This window comes from Neopelma chrysocephalum, unplaced genomic scaffold (assembly GCF_003984885.1).
Source record: "Neopelma chrysocephalum unplaced genomic scaffold, ASM398488v2 Primary Assembly neopelma1_104, whole genome shotgun sequence".
Classification (NCBI taxonomy): Eukaryota; Metazoa; Chordata; class Aves; order Passeriformes; family Pipridae; genus Neopelma; species Neopelma chrysocephalum.
Genome location: NW_020897768.1, coordinates 1612589 through 1636354, shown reverse-complemented (window position 1 = coordinate 1636354; position 23766 = coordinate 1612589). Strand labels below are relative to the sequence as shown.

Genomic DNA, 23766 nt, shown 5'->3' with positions numbered 1-23766 from the left:
AGGAGTTGACACTTTATGAATAAAGACTCTTTGGGAGGGCTGGCAGCATGTGTTAACCACAGCTGTAGCAAAGGAATAACATTTGCTTGTTTGAGTTTTGCAGACCCCACGTTTTCTTCTTAGTACACTGAACAGTGCCTACAATGTTGTATGTATTCAATCTATTGTTGTGACAAGACTGGTAGTGAAATAGGTCAGCCAAGACTGATGATAATTTTTAACAGCAAATGGATGCAAAACAATAGTACAACAGTTGCCTGGAAATGTATATATTACTTTGCCCAGAAAAAGCGTTCATAAATTTATCCCTTAGCATACCTTTGCCATAATCATCCCCCTTCTGAGACTGATCATGAGACAGTTGCCTAAAAATACAGTTCAGATATCTTGCAAAACAATAATGAATAGTCTTTGAAGAGTTGCACAATAATTCATCCCGAGCATTACAGCTATTTATAAACTGCTCCAGATATGTACAGCTTCAGTGAAGAGAGAAATCGGCAGACCCTCCAAGCTGAATTTGAGTCTTCTGTTTGACTGGAGGGAGTGCATTCAAGGAGCACCAGAAACATGCAGGACTAGCCAGAAAAATACGTTGAAAGGATGTGTCCTTGTCTTTGCAGAGCTGAATCAGCCTGAAAATATTTTATCTTTGTGTTTGACGTGCTTTTCCCCCAGGATGTTTAAACTATTTTTCCATTAGCTGTCTAAGAGTTAAGGAGCAGGTTCAAGGGAATATAAATTGTTTTTTTAGATGTATGAAAGCACTTATGTACAGGAATGAATGGAGAGCTACATATACAGGTTATACTGTATAAGGACAAATCCATCTGTCCATTTTTCAGTAATATGTCCAATAATGTGGCCCAGAGAGGGTATGTCACACTGAGCTGTCACATGACAAACTAGGTATCACTGAGATTTGGCTTACTATATGTCATCTGTCCATCACTCTTTGTCAGCTTTAGTCACTGCAATGCTGCCTTTAGATAGCCCAGCAAGCACTAATCTATGCTGAGAACAGCTTGTTCAGTAATTGTATCACAAAACATGGCAATTGCCTGGTTGCTGCAGCAAGACCACTTGGGTTCCTGAACTAAACTAACTTCAGAGGAGTTAACTTGGTACCTCTACTCTGTGCTAAAGTGTAGTGTAGAAATGCCTGACATATTTATATAGCCTTCTGGTTGTCTGAATCTCTGCTCTGGCTTCTGATAGCCTGCAGAACATTGAAATGCTGAGGGGATCTCCTCTTAGCTCCATCAATCACCTGATAAAGTACTGACATTGTGTCATGGTCCACATCAGTGGTCAGGCATGGTCTTGGGACCTGCATTATAAATGAACACGTTCCCGGTCAGGGATACTCCCCCGGGCAGATGGAGCCCGGCAGCCCTGTAAGGCCATCCATCTAAGAGAAGGTCACTCTAAACAAACCTACGTCCTGAGGACCTCACTGCCATTGTCCAAGCTTACTTGGCCCCGGCTGATGAACCTTAGGATTAAAGGGTGGGCTCAGTTCAGCGCAGGCTGTGTCTCACCTAAAAAATCCATTGCGCAGGCTCGAAAGGTAAAAGACCTTTCCCAAAATCTTCGTTCATGAAGACTGGCCATACATCTCCACAGTTCTCTAACAGGATACAGACAACCGCTGCATAAAGATAAGCTACCTCATAAAAGTTCTTACTCTTTAGTTTCCCATTAATACAGTTATGCCAACAAACTCATAGCTATCATCTAAGTATTTAGATATCCAGGCTTCTCAGTATCTACTGTTATCTCTGGAAATGTGTTTTAGATGAGGCTGCAGCTTCTGTTGTGCTCTATGCCAGTGCACACTCCCAGTACACACAAGCAGAGCCCTGGTTTCAAGGGGATGCAGGTGGAGCATGGCTTGTGGCCATCCGTCTGTTAACAGCCACATTGTACGCAGGTACAGAATGGGAACTTCTAGCTAGCTAAATTAACCTCAGATTGAAACTGTGAATTAAAACAGCTGAGGTCATACTTCAGTTTTACCACAACTGCACTGCTATAGAAACTTTTTACATGGACAGAAAGGATCATGCAGGGGTCCATAGACCACATAGAGCTAAGAGAAGCTTAATCATCTGCATTGATTTCTCAGTTACTGTGGTTAGATTATAAGGGTGACAGATGAGGTTGTGGATGCCCCTTCAGAAACAGCTCAGCACTTTAGGCTGAGGGTATTAAATGAAAGAAAGCACCACACGAACAGGGTAGTGCGACCCTCAGTGCTGTGGCTGCTCCAGGGCTGTTACGTGTGTTTTCCTAGGGCATGGAAACCTCACTCACGCTCTCTTCCATTCCCAAACTTCTTTAAGAAGAGGCATGTGCTATGGAAGAATGCGCAGAGCACAGGGTGAAGTCACCTTGCTGTTTTCATATAGGATCTGATTCAGCTGAGCTGGGCTTTTCTGGCCTGGTCGTATCAGATATGCAGAGCTGCAGCCTCTCAGCCTGCCCCCCTTGCTCTGCAGCCTAGAGGAGTCTCGGGCTCTGTGGAGGGAGCACCACGTGGGCTCCTGCAGCCTCCCAGGGCAAGGACTCAGCACTGTGTGGCAGAGACCCTTTAGCATATTGTCAGGCTCACAGTTGAGACAGCTGCTCTAGACCTAGATCTAGCAAAGCTGCCTTGTTTTTATGCTTATTCCTTGTGCTTCTAGTTCACTGGTGAGCTTGGGTACCTGTTATGTGGATCCAAAGTGTCTGAGCCCCTGCTGTGCTCCCTTGTGCCCTACTGCCTTGCATCAAGGAGAGTCAGAGCTTTGCAGTTCCTGACTCATCAGTGGAAATGAAACATGAGTTGCGACTAAAGTGTGAAAACACCACATCAGCTACAGAAACTAACTGCGGTTGATGTTTGGGCAAAGGCACATTTCTTGCAAGTTATGCCAAAGTCCTTATCTCCCTTGTCCACTCAGCTGTTTAAATACAGCACTTGGCTTCAGGATGGCAAGGTAGATAGTAGAGCAAACTGGAAGTGAAACACAGTTCTTACAGACTTATTTGATAATTATGTAAATTGATAGCATTAACTGTACTGAAATACATAATGTTCTAGAGAGAACAAAATGATACAACCAGCTCAAGGTATCATTCCCTTCTGATCTGCTGCCACTACCTTCCTTCATGTGAAGTGCTGCTGGAGTTGGAAAGTGACTTTGCAAAACCAGCATCCCCTTATTCAGCCCAATAAGCTCACTGTAGGCATTTACAGCTTATAGTCTATAGAGCTAGAGCTCAGCTGACCTAGTGTAGGTGTCTGCTTCAGGATGAGCTGAATGGTTCTTTGAGCCTCACTGAATGTGTCAACTAAATTTTTTATTGGTAATAACAGGAGCTTAGTCTAGTTGCTGCTGAAGCAGAGATCCATTCAGGTATCTTGTTGGTATCTGAATCTGGGTATCTTAACAGATATCTGAATTCCAGCCTAGGTATCTTTTTCTAATACATTCCTGCTAAGTCTTCCATCAGTTATGCATCTATTTTATAATTGAAAAAATGCAGAGCCATCTTCACGTGCTGTGGTAGCATAAATTTTCTTAACAGTTTGTTTCAAACAAGCACACTGGACAGAGGACAGTAATTTCTTTGTACTAGATGTTGTGCAGCACTGCAATGCTTTAGCAACGTCTGTTATTTCTTATTCTCCTTCTTACTGTATTTTAATATTTAAAGCTAATTTCTAATGGCAGATTCTTAATGTATACAGGACACTGCCCAAGATGAGGAGACATGATGAGATGGAAAATGAAGGAATCAGGAGTAGAAAAGGGACATGCTTGGGGAATGCACTAGTATATTTTAAATGAAACTTTCCCTTGCAGACTACTGATTAAGGAGTTTTCTGATTTATTTTTTTTCTTAAATAATTGTTCCCTTCCTACTGTAGGCTTGCAGTGCTGAGGTAAAAGGGAAGGAAGTGGGACAAACCATTGCAAAGGCAAGGCAGCCATGGAAAGCTGCAAACCTTCTTGTCAGAGAATGATAGGACTGCTTGGAGAACAGGCCAGCTTTTGTGGCTTATAGGTTTAGACAGGAAAGAGTATTTAAAGGGTATCTTGAGGCATGACTGGGCGTGCTATTTGGCTATTTGCTTGTAGATCATCAGATTTTCCTAGTGTTACAGCTTACCTGTGCTTGACCGGAATCCTGACCTTATGACAGGAAAAACCAAACACGTCATGTAAAACAGAAGTATAAAGCAGCATGGGTTATTAGAAATTGTATTCTAAATTCACACCTAAACCTAGCTTCACACAAAGGCTCCTGTGTACATACTGAGGTACTTGCTTATGAACTGGAAAGCAGGTTATTGATGTTCTATTTCATGAACTCCATTGGAAGAGCAATCTTGTTCAGGTTATGTAAAAGACAATTGCTTTAGATACCTTTGAATGTGTGGACTTATCTTGGAATATGACACGTGCCAAATCACAGTCTTCAATATTTGAGAAATGGTTCCAGCACTGCTTAGAGTTTAGGTTTAGAAGATAAGAATAATATCTCCTAAAATAACATAAGGCATGTGAAGAAGCATCAGTGAAAGCTTGCTAATGAGGGAGTGGAATGGGAAATTGACTGTAAAATCATACATTTTATGTTTTAAATCCCGATTCAGATCTTTATAGGAATAACCCTTTGTAAGATTAAAAAAATAAAATCAAGAGAACCACACACACACACACAAAAAGGTTGCAATCTCTTTTTTCAGTCCTGATAGAATTAAGAAAGAATCCTGATAGAATCAAATGCAGTTGCATCCTCCTTGGGTGTTTGTGAAGTAATACACTCAGTGAGTGTAGATAATCTTCCTGCGATAGAAAATTAAGACTTTGCATTACTTAGCAATCTTCACTATTAAAGAGGATGTATAAATAGCTCAGAGAATTTAACTTGAATCTTGGATTTTGGGTTGAACTTGAAGAACTGGCAGTTAAATAAACATTGGTTTTTCTTTTTTTTGTTTCTTTGTAAACTGATGGTATTTGGGATGGAAATCACTATGGAAGAGGAATGAGGGGAATAATGCAGTCTTGCTCACTTTTTGAAACTATTCTTATAATATAGATGCATACATATATATATGTTTCTCTTTGTAGCAGATAGAATCTCAGATTTCTCTCAGTGTGCAGGGGAATTTCATACAATAAAGTTATTGAATTAAACCTGCCTTTTTAGTTCAAGTAGGTACTCCAACTATAGGGTTTAATTCTGTTTCAGCCTGACTGCAAAACAGCTGAGAACACCAGCATCTTGAGAACAGGTTTGATATTATGCAGTCTAATGGCTCAGGCCCTAAGATGTTGTAGGTTGCATATAAATGAAAGTTTCAAGCTTTAAACAGGCGGTAACTGACAATTCAAAGACTGTTTCTTGAGGCCATTAATAGACAATGGTAATAGATGACAATTCTCATGCACATACAACCACTGTCAAAAACCTTAAAAGCAAGCACGTGAGGTTGGCTATCCTATCTGAGCTTCTTTTGGCTTTAATATTCATTAGTGCACCTTAAAAAGTGCACTAGTCTACAGGAATTATTCAAATGTCTGTACAGGCCTTTGCAAACACAGTTGAGTTCTGTTGTCATTGAATTATGGCTTGATGCTAGCTAGCACTTTTTCTGTGATTTACTGAAGTTCTGCCAGAAGGTAAACTGGCCTGCAGTCCAGTGCCCACTGAAGTTAATGCAAAGATTTCTGTTGACTATAGCTGGACGTGAGATAATGCACTCTTACCTTGATGGTATTAATGTTTGTTGATTCTGAAAACACATACCGGCTGGAAAGGTTGGGTTCAAGATCATCCAATATATTCTACATAAAATACTTATACGCTGGAAAAAATGAAAACTGAATATGGTTTCTTATCAAGCATAAAAATAATAGATAATGTATGATGAAGGCAGTAGGGTTAGTAGAAGCTAGAATGGAGAGGAAAAGGATCTGGTGAATTAATACAATTGTGCATTGAAAGAATGGGTAAGTCAGAGATTCATATCTGAAGCAATAATGCACACATGGGATAGCACTGACGTATTCATATGGTGCTATTCAAGTACCAGACAAAGAATTATAATAAATACAGGAAAACTAAGACAGTGAAAGAAAAAGGTTCAACACATTATTCAAAATATCCTTATCTGTAAATTAAAAAAAAAAAAAGGCAAAAGATAAGTTTTTTAGAATGTTTAAAATTCCTGGTTTTTATGATGAATGAATTGGGAATGAGAATAAGCAAAAACATAACAAGCATAGCAGAGTATGACATACTTGGTTATCAAATACCAGACCACACTGAAGAAATAGGGAAAATAAACAGACAAATAATGTTCAGAAATGCAAGGTTGAGTATATTAAAGAGAAAAGTCTTTAGCCTCTTTCTTAATTTTTAGGTTTATGGTCTCCAGAAAGGGACTTCTGAATGCCTTTTGACAGTTCAGTGAAGACCACTTTTAGATGTATAGCCTCATCAGAAAGAAGATGGGATGGGAAATGTTCTACTATTATATATATCAGTAATATGGATTTATATAGAGTACTGTACTGAATTACAGGGATCCAGCAAGAGTGATGTCTGTGAACAAGGAAATGTAAACATCTCAGAGGAAAAAAAAATTACAGAAGAGACCAGAATCATTTCAAGTAGAAGGAGGAAAATAAGAGGAATATGATAAAATATGTATGGAATGATGAATACTGTATTGAAGGCAGACCAAAACCTAACCATCATAGGTCTGATCCATCCTATCTAATTTTGGATACTGACAGTAGGGATGTCTATAAGTGAAGCAGTCAGCTTGGGCTCCCATTACAGGCAGAGAAATAGGTGCTGTTAAGGAATGGTTCATCTGCCCTGCTGGCTTCTGTGGGTCAAAGGGCAACCCAGGGAGGGGAGGTCTAATGAACTTTGGTCAGAGGAAACCCACACATGTTTCTATAGACAAGAAATTGGTCACTGAATCAGAGATACGAAGTTAAAACTTGGCTGGATAAGAAGATATTTTTTTACAGAACACCTTACTGTGAAAGTAATTTTACACAGTGTTCTCTGGCATGCAGTGCCCAGGCTGGCAACAGTCATCATTGATTTGGGTGTAAAGATAGACAGAACAGGTTCTTTCAATATTATCACACTTCATTCTAGGAAAAAACTCCCACCCCAAAATTTCAGAGAAGACTTAAAAGGATGAATTTCAGGTAAAAGAGGCTGATTTCCCTAGCCTGCTTCCTCAGACAGAAAAGTTCCCTCGAGAGCAGGTGGACTAGGCTTTGGCTCTGCAACAGCCTCCAGAGACACCTCTATTCCTGCTGACTGATTAGGGAGATCATTCTTTATGGATTCAAACAGACTCTAACTGGAAGGATGCACATGAATGCTTTTAGAGAGAAGATAATCCCAGGTTCAGTTTGCCTCTTGTCTTCCTCTGATATATCCAAAACTGGTTCTGGTGATCATCTGTGTTGTTTCTTTAAGAAAGTTTAGTTTACTTTAACGTAAATATTTGTGCTGCTATTTTAGTTTTTGGAAGACAGATTTTCTAAAATACATAGTTGGAGTTTTGTTTTGTTTGCCTTGTTTCAGAATTTTACAGGCACAAAAATGAGTCAGGCAGTAGGGTCTAGTAATGAGCAACTCCCTGCCAGCACAAAGAAAAAGAAAAAGTTTGTAATTGCCCAGTGACACAGCATTCACATGATAGAGGAAATTAGCAAATTGTTTAATGGTGCTAGAGCAACCTCATTGTATTATCAGTGTGATTTTAAAATCTCCAGCGTTTCCTCAGTAATTTGGTCTCAGGTGATGTATTGTGCTTCCCTGAATATTTTGTAATATTTTTCTGCTCTTCTGTGAGCACTGACTTAACATTTAAAATAGTGGTGTTTTTACCAAACAGACATTTTTGTAATTTCCACATTTTTTATTTTGATTGCTGTATTAATATGTTTTCAATTCTGGGCTAAACTGAAGGATAAATAACACAGAAGACACAAGAAGCTTCTGTTCACTTCACTGTTTAGGAGGAATCACTGGCCATTCTAGTTTTGCAGTGATCATAGGAGTAGCAGCTTCCGTAATTTACATCACTTTTGACTCCTGTCTTCATTTTTGACTACCAAATTTGGAAAATTTCCAGATTTGGGTCTTCATTCTGGCAAAGTCTCATTGCAGGAATGAGTAAGCATTTTGGGGTTTGGTCTGAGGACTCTGCCCTTGCAAAGTTATCTTTGTTGATACGGAATTAATTTTCCACCTGAAATCAAGATCCTCTGCCTTTATCACATTATAATCCTCCCCACAGCAACCATTTGTGATACTGCAGGCAGATTATGACTTCAAGAGAAGAATAAGCTTCGGCAAACAGAAGCAGATGAGCTCTTAAAGAGATAAAGATCCCATTTTCCTGTTAGTAATAAACAGCAAAACAGAAAAATATATAAAATGTCAACGCAAAGCATTGTCTATAAACAGATTTTTCTAGGTCACAGGTGACTTTTTCATCTTGAAGCATAATACTTAACCAGTAAACCTTGACATATTTTGAGGTGAAGCCACTCGGTGAGACAGATTCACATTCTTAAATCCCTATTTGGCATGTGTTTCTGAGCACTTACAGAGCTGCTTAGCTTCTATCAATGCTTCTGTTACATAAACATACTTTCCAGAAGAGTTTTATCTGGCTAATGGGAGTGTGGTGAGGGAGCAGCTGCAGTGCAGGGTATATCACAAGGCTTCAGCCAGTAGCCATCATGTGTGAATGAACAATAATGCATTTAGAAAATCTGTTTTGATTTCAGAACTTGGAATATATTTGCTGGGTATTTTAGTCTCTTGAGGAATATTTTAATTTAGTATGGAATAATCCTTGATGCACACTAACATTTTTTCTAAAAGAAAATTTCCATGAGCAGTAAGCTCTGTAATAGTAGGCTCACTGTGTTGTATTTTTCCCTGTTATCCCGAATAGTCCCTAGTATCACGTTGAATGATACATTCTAAGTATCTGTTAGCTATTTCACAGTGTAGAAACAAAATGAGGCAATAAGCTTTGCCATTGCAATAGTGTGGCAGAGTGTTTCACAGATCTACATCTCTGAATCTTTGGAGATCCGCCTAAATCTGTGCAGATCTTCTGATGTAGTGGCTTTCACTGTGCTGCTTGCTTTGGTTGATATGGATTCCATTATGATACAGGGTGTCAAAGCCTGTCCCTACCTGTAGTTTGAACAATTCTATTGCTTCAGTAGAGTAAGAGGGATCATAAAAAAAGATTGAAGAAATTTTGTCCATACCTTTGCATCATATGTATTTCATAGCCCTGTTGCACCACATATATGAACCTCCCAGACTGACTAAGTAAAGCTGGGCTCTATTCCTGTCCCTCTTCTCCAGTGTTCAGGAGTGGAAGGTTGTTACCTGGAATTTACTTCACCATGTCACTTCACCTTTTCACATTATCTGTTGCATGCCATGTGTATCTGTAGCAATCACTAGCATGTGTATGTAAATATGTGTTTGTGTATTTTGGCCATTTAAAGATATATTTACTTAATGGAGAACACCTTTAAATAATGAAGATACCTGTCTGTCTGTCTGTCGAGAACAGACTGTTGCTGTCCTCCCTTGCAGTCTCATGAACATTAGACAAGTAAATCCTATTTTCACAGAGCCATACATGTACTTTTGATTGCTTCATAACAGCATTTTAGCATAACTTTGCTCTGCTGATTTCTTAATTAAAACAACAACAAAAAAGGCAAAACCCCCCACAAAACACAAAAGCTAAGGGAATGGGGGAAAAACCCCAGCAGGTTTATATGGAAATGTATTGTTCCCACTAATTTTCTGCTGGTAGGAATTCAGGATATTTAGATTCACAATATAAATTTCCTGAGTTTTATCTAAAATCTAACCATGGAGAAGTTTGAATCTTTATATGGACCAGCCTTTCTGAATGCTGGCTTTGTTACATAAGGACTTCAGCAGAGATATTTTCCTGTAAGAAAAGAAGGTAGAAAATTAGGAATTGTTGCATCCATTCTTAGTTTTGAAAGGAAATGTAGCCTTTAAACTGCAGACTGCCACTAAGGACGTAGATTTGGCTCACTTAATCTGAAAGCTGATGTGACTAAGTGAATGGATATTACGACCTGGCCAAGTTTAATATCAACCAACATTGTATTCAGTACAAATGATGCATGTCAGGCCTGTGCATGCTCATGAGGGGACTCAATAAAATGAGAGAATTCTCATTGTAAATGCTCTGCAGGTAGCAATAAAGGGATAGCATTATACATGTTGCCATTAAAGGAATGAAATTCTATAAGGCCATGAACCATTTTGGATGACACTCAGAGGTTTTCTCAGAAAGTCTCTGAAAAGCATTTCTGAAGGGCAGCTTTTCCTGAGTTTATTAATTTGGCCAAATATATCTGTATTTCTCAGATGATAATAAAAGACAGCACTCTGTCTTAATTATTTATTCCAAATGGTAAATTTTCCCCAAACTCTAGCACTATCTGAACTCTTAACAAGAAATGTTGGTTATAATTGTTGCCATCTACCAATTTTTCTTCATTTTCATTCTAAGGAAAAAAAAAAGGCACCTTTGAAGCTCACACTCCCTAAAACAATTTCTCGTGAGGCCAAGAATTAACCTGGAAAATTTTAATTATAATTTTTAAATTAGAACTATTTAGTTATAAATAACTAAAAGTATGAGCTTATAAAGAAAAGCAACAGGAGTTACTGCTACTAGCTGTATCAATAATACATGTGATTTAGAAATATAAAACATATGGGATATTAACAGCACTTGGCAACATCTCTTTATTGTTACATGCAGTATATATGGACATTCCATTAATGTAAGGTGAGCATGCCTGTACCTCAGGTCGTTGTTAAGATCCTGTGTGATTTTGCTGATGTCACATTGCTCCATTCGGAGAGATGCCAAACATGATGATGCCTTTTTCTCGTACAGGGCTTTAGATCAAGTCCTCGTCATGCTCGAAGACGTGTAGCACCTCGCCTTGAGGAAACACAACCTATAGTGGAAGCTCACCATCTAAGTGAGCAGGAAACTTCTGTAAGAAAAAGAAAAATCAAGAAAAGCAGCCGAGTCCAACCAGAATTTTACCATTCTGTTCAAGTTACCCCAACTCGAAAGCCTGTAAGTATTCTACCTTTAGGGATAAATAGCACTCAAAGTATATTAGACAGTCATGTGATACAATTCTATTTTTTGGGCTATCCATATTCTGTTCCTCAGTTTAAAAATCTTTTCAGTTCTTATGTTCAGCATAAGAAGAATGTTTTTTGAATTTTGATTTTTTTATTTAATATTCAGTCTACAGTCAATATTCAAATAAGATATTTAATTTGATAGTTTATAGTGATATTAGTAAATGCGTTTTTATAGTGCATATGTATGTTATTGAAATTCCTCACTCAGATTTATCAGAGGTGCTATGTACTGAACCCAATTTATATGAAATCTTATTACTAGATCCAATTTTGAGGTCTCTTCTGCTTTATAGAGTATTTATAATCTTTCTGCTCAACAAAACTTAGATGAAGTCTTATCATTCTTTGCTTCTCAACTTGATCTATGTCCAGTTCTATTAATACTGATAACGTCCTTTTTGTGTGGAAATATGACAATTCATTTAAACATACAGTTCCTAATGTAAATGTGCATGAAGACATATTATGTCTTGCAGACATAATGCATTTCTTTCATTAATGAGAGCTCACTGCTTTGATGCATTTTCTGACTAACGTATTTGTGCCAATATGAAGGGGCTTGAACTACTTCTACTAAGTCAGTATTATTAAAATGACATTGAGCATACCCTAAAAAATATTATCTTGACGTTGCTGCAGTCTAACTGAACCTTCCTAGACTGGTGGTAATTGAACACCAAAAATTATCAATGAGGTCTGAAGATAGTTTGAGAAAGCCTTCCTTAGTGGAATTACATTGCCTCAGAGAGAGGAAGAAACTTGTGCAAAGAAAAGAAAGCCAGAGCTGCCAAAAACTGCCAGAATTTTTATTTATTAGCTGACCCATTCCATTTCTCTGCCTGCACTCCACTACTCCCCAGTTTCCTCTGTTCTCTAATGTTTCTACTTATAATTTATTTTACAGTGCTCAAGATTCTGTGGTTTAATTTGACCTGATGGATTCATCTTTTGCTCTTCTTAAAGGATCTTTTCGTCCTTTCTTCTCAACCATCTCCCTTTCACTCCCATCCTATTTTGCTCTCTAGACCATTTTGTCTAGTTCTGTAATTCTTACTGGGTCTCCAGCCTCCCACCAGGCTCTCCTCTGTTCATTATTCACTTCTGGTCCTCTCCCTACTTTGTTGTCCTTCTTTAATCTCTTCCATCATCTCCTTTATTATTTTCCATGTCACTCCTATTGAGTTTTTTAATTCCCTTTTCAGTTCAGTTGTTCATAATTTTTTCCATGGTAGGCCTATGCCTGTCTGTAATTGCTTAGGCTGTCACTAACTACCACTGATTACCAACATTGGAAAAAGAGCATCAATGCTGCTGAATTAAAGAGCTAAAACTGTATAAATGGTGTAAGCAGCAAAACAGGCTTTGAATAATGGATTATTGAAGCTAAGAAAACCCTGCTTTCCCCAAAGACAGTAACACATCAGGGGCTTCAGGACCAGCAAAAAAAAGAAGTGTAAGAATAGAAAATGTTCAGTGTTACTATATAACTTCACTTTCCTATCATTTCGTGTGTCTGCTGTGTCTGACAAGACCTACCACTGAAGCAGTAATAAATCTCAGATTTAGAGAAAACTTCTCTTAGTGCTGTCACCATTATGTCACCTCCTTGAAATTGCTTTTGCAGTGTATCTTTTATGCAGCGTTATACAGTTCTTTTGATAGCCTTCCCTTCTACAGCCTTGATGAACTCACATTTCTACAGAAAAAGAATAAATCATTATCTTTATTAGACTACAATCCAGAAAACTTATGTCACCAATTTAATTTCTCATGGACATTGTAAGTTATTCTGAATGTATTATTAATGCCATGGTGACAGAGTGAATAAGGTTTACGCCATGACAAATCTCCGCAGCATTGTGAAGTTCCAGGCAATCACAATATCGTCCATCTCGCAGTTTGGCACATCTTCATCCCACTTTGTCTCAATGTCTCAAAACTCAGAGACTTTTGGCCTTCATTTGGCCTTGTAGAGTTTTACGTGATTCAGTGCCAGAAATGCTCTTGTTAGTCTGCATAATTTCTTTCTCTTTTTTCCCCCGTTATTCCTAGCTCTGCCCACTTGAACCACTTTAAATAAATCATCTGTTGTCTTGATGTTTATATTATGGAAATATTTGTAGGCAGGTATGGCCATATTCTGCTTAGTCATCACTTGAAAAAATGATGTATGACAGTTTCTCCTCATGAAACAGTTCTCAGTTTTGTTTTCCCCCTACTATGCCTTTTTGTCCCTATTTTCTGAAAAGAAAGGTATCTCCAAAGTAACTATAAAAAAGCCTTCTGGAAAGCTTTTTCTTTGCTCCAGGAAATTTTTGAGTAATCAATCCGAAAATATGTTAGCCTGCTTTGTTGCTATATTAAGAGGTATGCCCAAAGACTTTTTAGATATTTCGTGAAAAGTTTTTGTGGATGTTTAGATGCTGGGTTTTCTTATTCCTGCTAATTTACACCATTTTGTACTTGTTTGATTTTGTTGTGCCTAAATCTTGTTTTTCAGTTTCCTAGCTGGTGCTATAATTATCTGAATTTGCTTGTATTTTTTCTTGCTTCCTGCATAGCAATCTGAGATCTTTCCAGCATAGTCCCTGATCTTGTCAGAACTAAATTAGGTGTAATTGTGTGGATGGGAGTAATCCCGCTAAAGACAATAATTGCTCCCCTTGAAAATCTGCACAAGCAGATGTTTGCAGAAATAAACTTTAGTTTTCTCTAAAAATTTCTTTTTTTTTTTTACACCTTCCAGGTCATTAATGAGGACATTAAATACATTTTGTGCTAATACCGATTCTTACCGTACAGAGTTTATAGCCATTTTCACTTTTACTCATCTTACTTGGTGCAACATGAACATAGTGCTGTGAAGCTTATCCCTTTTAGGGCGTATTGTTCTATTTTGTGCCCTGTAGGTCACCCTCTCATTGGTGGCTGTATTCTTTGTGCTGACATTCTCTATAGGTGACAGTTTTACATCAACTTCACACTAAGGAGAGTACAGATACCTATTACTGGAGCATGCTTTGAGTTTTTTAACACAACGGAGAACTCTTGAGAAGAAACACATCTGTGTTCTTTAATTTAGCATGACTTCGTGCAAGTCAAAGGAGTGTTATATATCACTCCTTTCATGAATTGGGTAGCTGACTCTGTAAAGGTAGTTAAATTTTCTGAAGGTGTGGAAGGATGCGCAAAAGTCTGTCATGAGCTTGCTGCTGCATAGCAATATTTCTCCAGGGCAAATTTTAAACCGGGGGTTCTATTACAAGCATTTTGCAAATATTATCCATGTTTTAAATAGTGGTCTGCTCTGAAGCAAAAGTATAAGACTCTGCAAATTATTAACATTTCTCCCCCCCCACCTTGTACTGGGCTGGAACAAAAGATGGCCTTGAGTTTGTATAAACAAATCTGGCTCCTGAGCTGTGGGGTCAGTTAGACATACAGTTCTGCCAAATTCTAATTTCAACTGTATGTCTACAAACATAGTGGAAAAGAGATGCCATCAAAGCAGCATCTTTTGATATCTCCATTGTTAAACAGTTTGAAGGGCTTCTAAACTGTCCAACTCATGCAGTCACCAAGGATTATTTAAGATCATGACATGTACCAAAATTTACATTTGTGTTTGTCATAACAAGATCACTGTAAGATGCACATCAGGTGAGACTACAGAGATTGGGGCATAAATAAATCTGGTTCCTTCACTTTCAGATGTGAAATCCCTGTTTCTTCTCAAATCCCTGTACTTTACACATCCAGAGTTATTGGTCTATTGTGCCCCTGAACTGTAGCAACAGCATATATTGAGTGGATTATCCATGGAATAGTGCTAAAAAAAGTATCTCTGAAGTAACCTACAAAGAATAAACTGATGACAAATAATGATCTCAGAAGCACTGATGCTTGTAGGTATCCCTTGGGGTCTCCTAATGAACCTGTTTTTAATTAATTAAAGACTGACCTTTGCTGCGAAAATTTAGCTCCTTAGGGGTGGGTGCAGCATTGCTATAAGTCGCTACATGGAAGCCTGAAGGAGGTCAGATGTCTGGGAAGTCACATGTGGAAAAAAAACTACCGATATGAGCAGCTTCATTTGGCTCCACTGAGGCTACTCCCAAGGTAGCTGAAGTGAAACTTTCAGTGTAAAGACCCTGTTGAAGAAACCATGAAAGCAAAGCTAAATCAGTTTTTAAGGCATGTAAAGCCATGAGTTGTCCCATTCATGGTCTTATTCAGCTATCCTGGTTTTTGCTTTTATGTGTTTAAGCCTTAAAACTTATGGGAAAACCAGTATTACAATTCTGTATAAAAAACACTTTGGAGTTTTTTTTTTAAACATCTGATACCAAATAATTTATAGAAGAATTCTGGGTGTTAGTTGGCACTTAACTTAACTGAGATGAATTATTTCACGTGGATGAAGTTGTTCTACAGGGCTTTTTAGAAGGTTCTAATGTGTCTCATTAAATAATCGCTATTTCATTTAGTTAATTTCCTTTTATTCTTACTCTGCTGTTATTTACTAGTTTTCCAGTATCATGTGTCCTTTATGTGCTATTTCAATGACCTAATAGAGACGACAAGCAAATATTACCCATCACCCTGCACAAGACTTGGTTAATTCCAAGTGTTACCTATTTAATCTATAGATTGCATTCATATCGTCTTTCTTTTGGAGACATCTGACAGTGTTGGATTTTGTCTCCTGTGAATTGCATTTAGAAGCAAACTTGGCAAAACATTATCATACCATCTTTCACTTTCAGCATTTTTCTTAACATGATGCTGGAAAGCAGTGCCACAGAAAGGGACCTGGAGGTCTTGGTCAACGGTAAGTTGAATGTGAGTCAGCAGTGCCCTGGCAGCCAGGAGGGCCAACCGTGTCCTGGGGGGCATCAGGCAAAGCATCACCAGGCGGTCGAGGGAGGTGATCGTCCCTCTCTGCTCTGCACTGGGGTGGCCTCACCTTTGAACATTGTGTGCAGTTTTGGACACCCAATATAACAAAGATATTAAGCTGTTGCAGAGTGTCCAAAGGAGGGCAACAAAGATGGTGAAGGGCTTTGAGCGGAAGCCATATGAGGAGTGGCTGAGGTCACTTAGTGTGTTCAGCTTGGAGAAGAAGAGACTGAAGGGAAACCTCATTGCAGTCTACAAGTTCCTTGTGAGGGGCAGAGGAGGGGCAGGCACTGATCTCTTCTCTGTGGTGACCAGTGACAGGAGCCAAGGGAATGGCCTGAAGTTGTGTCAGGGGAGTTTTAGGTTGGATATTAGAAAAAGGCTCTTCACTCAGAGGGTGATTGGGCACTGGAACAGGCTCCCCAGGGAAGTGGTCACAGTGCCAAGCCTGACACAGTTCAAGAAGCATTTGAATCATACTCTCAGGTACATGGTGTGACTCTTGGGGATGGTCCTGTGCAGGGCTAAGGGTTGGACTCGATGATCCTTGTGGGTCCCTTCCAACTCAGCATATTCTGTGATTCTGTGATTATATTAATGTTCTCAAATGTACGACACAGCCGTGAGCTACCAGACTGTGCATGCACGTGTGCGCACACACACACGCACACATGTCCTCTCTCAGGACAATTTGAGCACATCCATAATGAAGAAACACAGAGAACATGTTAATGTATATAAAAAGGGAAACAAGGACTGCATTTTTTTAATTTTTATGACTGCTATGGTTTAACCTGTCAGGCAGCTAAACACCACAGAGCTGTTTGCTCACTCCCCACCCCAGTGGGATGGGGGATAGAATAAGACAAAGGTAAAACTTGCGGTTTGAGATAAAGACAGTTTATTAGGACAGAAAAGGAAGGGAAAATAATAATAATAATAATAATAATAATTATAAAAGAATATATGAAACAAGTGATGCCCAGTGTAGTTGCACACCACCTGCTGACTGGTACCCAGCCAGTCTCTGAACAGGAGGCTGCCACCCTCCAGCCAACTTCCCCCAGTTTTATTATTCTACATGACACCAGATGGTATGGAACATCCCCTTGATCCTTTGGGGTCAGCTGTCCTGGGTGAGCAACATGAGAAGGTGAAAAGTCCTTGATGTAGTGTCAGCCCTGGTAAGCAACAACTAAAACATCAGTGTGTTATCAACATTATTCTTACCCTAAATCCAAAGCATGGCACTGTACCAGCTACTAGGAAGCAAAAAGCCCTATGACAGCTGAAACCAGGACAAAAACTTAAAGGATATTGATGGGGATTTTGAGAAGCTCCTGACAGTTTATTAAGTGATTGTTTCATAAAGTTTTAAATAATATTTAAGCATCTAGCCACCATAAACATTTTTTAAAATACCTCAAGGAGTCTCTTTTAGGTGCATAGGATCTTTGCAAATATGACTATAAATGCTAAATCCAGTCATCTTTGAAATAAAGAGAAAGCCTTCAGTGGCCCTTAGGTTGACTTCAAAGATAGTTCTCTTTCCAGACCTACACACAAGAGACTATTTACATCCCTTTTTTGGACTGCTGTATTACTGTTTTTCTCATAATAAGTAACTCCTCACTGACATATTCTTCATAAACTGTTTTGCCCAAAAGGTTCATTTTCCCACTGTTCTTCCAGCTTCTGTGACCTCCTCCCTTGTTGCCTGCTCCAGATTTCCTCTTGGCTGCTTTTCCCTCTCCACCCTGCAGCTCATCCATTGCATTGCCCATTTCTTCCACTCCTTTTGCCCAGCTCCTAGGCAGTTTAGGTTTTTGAAGGGATTTCTTGAAGGTGTATTGTCGTGAGTTTCACTAGTCCAGGGAGGTGACAGCTTTACAATTTTATAACTACTTTTTCCTAAAACACAACAGTGATATGCTAAGAATTAGGTCTGGGATTTAAAATTATTGTTGTCTTCCTAGTGATTTTTTTTTCCTGTAGATGAGTTACTACAGCTATTAGGCATAGTACAAAAGAAATAAGTTAATGGCAACAGTGCTAATAATTATTGATGACACATGCATATAAAATGACATAGCAGTAACAGTACAAATCCATATTTAGAGGCCCTTAACTGACTTCACTGCTAGCTCTTATTTGGAGAGTTAAGGTCATTTGAATTGATTGTCACCTGTGGTGGCAGATCATGACTGTTTTGAATGTATTTACTTAGATTTAAAGTTATGTGTTTGAAAATCATATCAAATCTACATTATTTTTCTATACACTGTTGCAAATCATCCTACACCTGTGGGCAAAGCCCTATAATGTAGCAGGATTTGTCTTGATAGGTGAGCTGACTCTATACAATTTTTGTCTGAGTCAATTTTCATTCCCAGGGCAAATGCTTATTTACTGAAAATGGGATGAGAGCTTAAACCATTCTGACCCACTTTGACCTAAAGTACTGAAAGAGGGTCAAAGTGCACCCTCGGTCCTTGGAGCAGAAGCTAACTTGCTACTAAATTAGAAGCGAAGGAGATAAAATATTCTTCAGCTGTTGTATCAAAGAAACAGAGCTGTAAAACTCTGGCTTGAAAAATATCTAATAGGGTTTTTTTGCCACTGTCATCTTGCCATCATTTGTATTAACTGAGATTCTGTGTTCACTGATAACATTTTACTATATGCATGCAGCATAACCTCACTGAGAAATTAAATTTTTAACTGTTCAGAATTGTTCTTGTTTAGATCCCAGTCTCCTTCTGTGAGAGGTAGTAACATAAACCTAAGCTGCTAAAATGTGCTCGTGGTCTTAACTGTAGGAAAAAACATTTTATGTAAGTGATTATAAATGATAAATTCTGTACAGTAGCTGAAGGTAGGTTAAAAAAACATTTATCAGCTCTGATCTTGTTGATAGTGTTGTTTGCACAACTTAAAATGGCCAGTAATTGTCTCACAGATGCATAGTCATTATAGTCTAAATGCAGATGTTTCCTTTTCCTTCACTGCCACAGTTGTATTGTGTGACATCCTACTGTGGCACGTAAAAAGTACATCTTTATATAGCAAGGGACTCCCTTATCCATTTGTATTTATATGTAACACTACACATGGATATGATATTAAAAGAATAGTTTGGCAGAGGCAAGTCTTCAGACATTATGAAGCACTGGAATTAAGGTTATATGTGCAGTTTTAATTCAGAGGATTATGCATCTGCGTTATCATACAGACTTTAATTGTATGATGGTGTACTGGTTTTTCATGGAATGTGCTCTATACTCATCATAGGATGGAAGTGCTCTTAGGATGACTCTTATGTGTAGGAGTTCTGCTGAAGAAGTTGTAAAGTGTGTAAATGAATAAAACAGGAGATTGCAGGAAGAGAGAGGATCTCTTATTTCTTTTAAAAAGCAGGAACTGTTGCCTTGGAGATTGAAGGGTGGGCACAAGGTTACTGTGAATGTGCTGAACAACTGGCTTAAAACATTTTTTATCTTCCATTTTGTAAGTGTCTGACAAAGCATGTAGTTGGGTTTATAGAAGTTGTCAAGCTGCCATTCACCACTGAACTCCACGTGTGCTGTAGTCTGAATATTACTGATACATAATTTTTATAACTCTTAAAAGTCAGATCCCTGGCATCTCAATTTCACCTAGGTAATAAAATTGACCTGGTTTCAGTTTGCATGCTGTGTAATGGGAGTGAAGCAGTCAGATACTACTGTAGTAATAAGCAGCACAAAACAGTCTATGAAATAATAATTTCTTCTTCACACCAGTATTTAAATAGCATGAAGTAAGTTAAATTCTGAGGCTGCCCATTGAACTGAGGATCACAAAGCAAAACACTGAATAACTGTTTATGGAGTGAATATCACCCATCATTTGCACTAAATAAGAGAAAGACACTGAGGATGTAATAGTATACAATCATGACATTATGACTGCATCATGACTTAAAAATAAGCAGGCTGAATTAAGGCTGCATGGTGAATCTTAAATATGGAATTCAGTAACATTTTAGTGCTTAACTTTGCAGTCTTAAGGAAAGTATTTTAACAGAAACTTTGTGTTTAATTTCCAAATGTTGTTAAAAACATAAAAACAAAGCTCTGTTGTGTAGCTTATAGGCAGGTTTTGACATTCAACTACACCACAGAAAATTCTGCTGTTGGATTTCAGGGAGAGACTGATGACACTTGTAATCCTCCATATGAATCACTAACACAGGGGAACAGGTATTTATTTCTAGAGGAACTCTCAGATGTTTGCTAATGGTTGGAATTGGGGTGAAATATCCGTTTCCTACCAGACTCCTTAGAGGAATGTGTTTTCCTGTGCTCATTCTTCCCAAGTGTGGCTCCTTCTGCCATGTCTCCTCCAGCCTTCTCCTGACCTGCCTCTGCCTCACCACTAGCTCCTTCCTCGCTGTCCAGTCCTCACTCCTCTGTTGACCTTTGCCCTTCTGCTCTCACTCTTAGTTCTTGTTTCACTCCTCCATGTCACGGCCCTTCCCACGCTCGCCTAGTCAGCCCTCTCATTGCTCTGAGGCACTTGTTCAACCAATCTCTTTGATTTCTGTGTCTCCTGTGGCCTCTGGTTGCATACTCCATTCCTTGGTCCTTGTCTGTTCTCTGACACATCCTCACACACAGTTTCTCCCCTCCTTGTCAATCAAATACCTTGTTCAGAGCCTTTTGCTGTGGCAATAGCAGTTTCCTGCCAGTGTGTCAGATCCTTAACTCTACCCTGATCCACTCTCTCCAGCATTGGTGGTTACTAGTCCCAACAGTTACCTTGCAGGTCCATTTCTCCTCTAGTCTTTAACCACAGAGTCTGCTGCTCCCTTGAACGCTTTTCAGCTGCAGCTCCCAGACTCTGACAGCCTCTGTGTTTGTCCCTCAGGCTGTCAGTCCCAGTGTATTTCTATAGCCCCTTCCTCCAGCATGCCGGTTCCGGTGTTTGTCCTCTCTACATTTAGATCATACAGCTTCTTCCTCTTGCTGGCTAAGCACGGCTGAGCAAGTCACAGAGAGCATAAAAGAAACAATCTCCTCCTTGTCAGATCTGGTGCCTGCCCTCCCCTGCTCTCCATGCCTCTTGTCTGTGCTGCCATCAACCTGAAACCATGGCAAGTAACTATTAGATGCAAAGATTAGTTTTGCCTCCGGATCTCCAAGCTGGAAGGATCCTGTTCAGCTCCTTGGTGGGGATGGTAGGTGTTGTGAGTGTGGAGGTAAGAGCTGTGAAGATGAATTTGCTTGGTCATTCTGTGATGCTGGGGTATTGGTCTGGCAGCTCTAAGACCCCTGGTAGTCTGGAGAGTCTTTGTTTAGTGAGTGCCAATTTGAAGGGATTTTAGATGATACATTGAAGACATTTTAGTCAAGAAATTCAAACATGGTCTTATTAAAAAAAAATAAATCTGATAAAATGACTTTGGTAGTTACCTGCATGCCAGGAATTGTTAAATCAAACTATTTAACTTTGCAAAGAAGGACTACTAATAGGTGAGGAGAGGTTAAAAAAAGTTAACTTGCTCAGCAAACCCAAAAAAAGCTGAGAGGAGGTACAATGCAGGCTACGAATGTATTGAGGAAGCAAAAAGGGTTATTTAAGGAAATGAACACTGTTGTTGCAAAAAAAACCCAAAAGACCAGGAATAAGGTTGAGGTGGCAACTAGAAGATCACTTGTAATCAAGACAGCAGTAGGTTCTGGAGCACCTTTCCTGTCAGAGTAGTGAGATCAAACCTAGACTTTAAAAGCTTTACTTTATATTCCCTGATGCCAGGAATGGCAGATGATATTTATATCTCAAAGACTTATCACTCTGACAAATGTAGACAGATTTTTAACAAAGATGGCAAAAGGCCTATGTCTAGCTTCGAGCATATTCATACTTGAAGTATCCATCCCAAAGCCTAGAGTCTTCTCAAAAAGATCACTGGGATATTTTTTAGTGTTTACAAATAACTACTGGATATTTCCATGATCTTGCTCTCAGGCTTCTCAGACAGTCTTTGACTAAAAATTTCAAGGAAATTCAACCCTGGGCAGGGAATATTTTCAACCAAGCTTAAGATAAGGCAACTTAAAATGATTTTTATAAAATAAAACAATCTTAAATTAATAATTTAATTTTTAATATGTCTGTGTGTAATTATAGGAATATGTATTTTCAAATAGTTAAATTTTGATTGACTGTTGGATCAAATCTTCAAATTTAGTTTTAAAACATGGGATTGAAACAGTCTGAAAAGGACAAAAAAATGTTTCATTCTATAAGGAGGAAAATTTATAAGTCAGGAGTGTTAACAGTTTTTACTAAAAGCAGAATATCAGTACTACTGGTTTAGATTTTCTTAATGTAATTTTAAAAAAATCTTCTATGTCCTCTTTTTAATTTTTCTAGAAAACAATCTGTGTCCATCAGAGATTCAAAAGCTACTTAGAACTTTAATTTGCTCTTTATTGTCCAGAGTGTTTTTATACCCTGATATGCCTTTTACAGCAAGAGTAATTCGGTTTGCTATTAAAACATAAATATGTAATATAATACAAGCTACAATGAGAAGTTTAGGAGGCTGAGGAAAGGATTTGAAGCTAGATGATTTCTTATTCCAGACTCTTCTTCTGTTACTTGGTTGGCTTTGTAGGCATAGTAGGCAGATAACACCCTGTGTGCCTTCCTCAAATCTTAGTTATTTGGTCACGTTATGCTCTTTTGTGTCTGGCAGACCAAGGGAAATATTGCAGCAAGATAGCTGCAATTAAAAATTAATATAAAATTTATTTTTATGTAATGGGAAGTATTTTGTAACAGTTATACTCAACAGTCATCTAAGGTCTATGCATTTGTTGTACAGAAATAATTCATGATTTTGAGACCATGAAATCCTGACATTTTAGGTATTAATATATGAAGCATTAATTTTGAAATAAGATAGTGATAATTATAATGGAAGATCACTTATATTTTGCTGATTGTTTTAACATAAAACTGAACTAAAATACCTATTCCCTATGCTGTAACTTCTGAGATACTCAGAGCTCCAAACATTATTTCCCTATCTGAAAAACCTTTAGTACCTTTCTGTTGGCTACTATAATGTAGGTAAGCTATTTCAAGATTAAATCCTGCAATTCATATTGCAAAACTAAGTAGAGGAAATAGGTGAGGAATAAAGGAATGGATTAAATATGTAACATATCATGGTTATCATGTTGATGATATTAATAATTTTTAAGTGACATTCAAAAAGAATCTGCCTTTTTGTTAGCACAATTTTACCAAGCAGCTTTTCAAAAGAACTAATGGCTTTGGCACAGTTATTAAGCTGAATGTTGTTTGGCCCCACTTGCATACAGGTTTGCTTCATACACTGGATGAAGCATGCCTTGATTTTCACCATATTAATTTGAAAAAGAAAAACAACAAGCAGGTTTTCCTTGCACAGGAACATACTTTAAGTGCCCTGTTTTTCTCTTATGATGACTACCTTCCTTGGTGAAAGTTGCTGAGGTCTGTGGAGATTATCTTGACAGCATCCGATCCCTCAGCTCAATCTCACAGCTACTAGGGAGTTAC

General features: G+C 38.4%; 1 protein-coding gene across 5 annotated transcripts in view; it reads left to right on the top strand.

Moving 5' to 3' along the window:
- DST (dystonin) overlaps positions 1-23766 on the top strand; it is a 305079-nt gene that overhangs the window by 4542 nt on the left and 276771 nt on the right. For all 5 annotated transcript variants that reach the window (XM_027695988.1, XM_027695993.1, XM_027695995.1 and 2 more), the window contains exon 3: positions 11012-11200. In XM_027695988.1, the coding sequence (XP_027551789.1) occupies positions 11012-11200 (189 nt within the window). The remainder of the gene's footprint in view (positions 1-11011; positions 11201-23766) is intronic.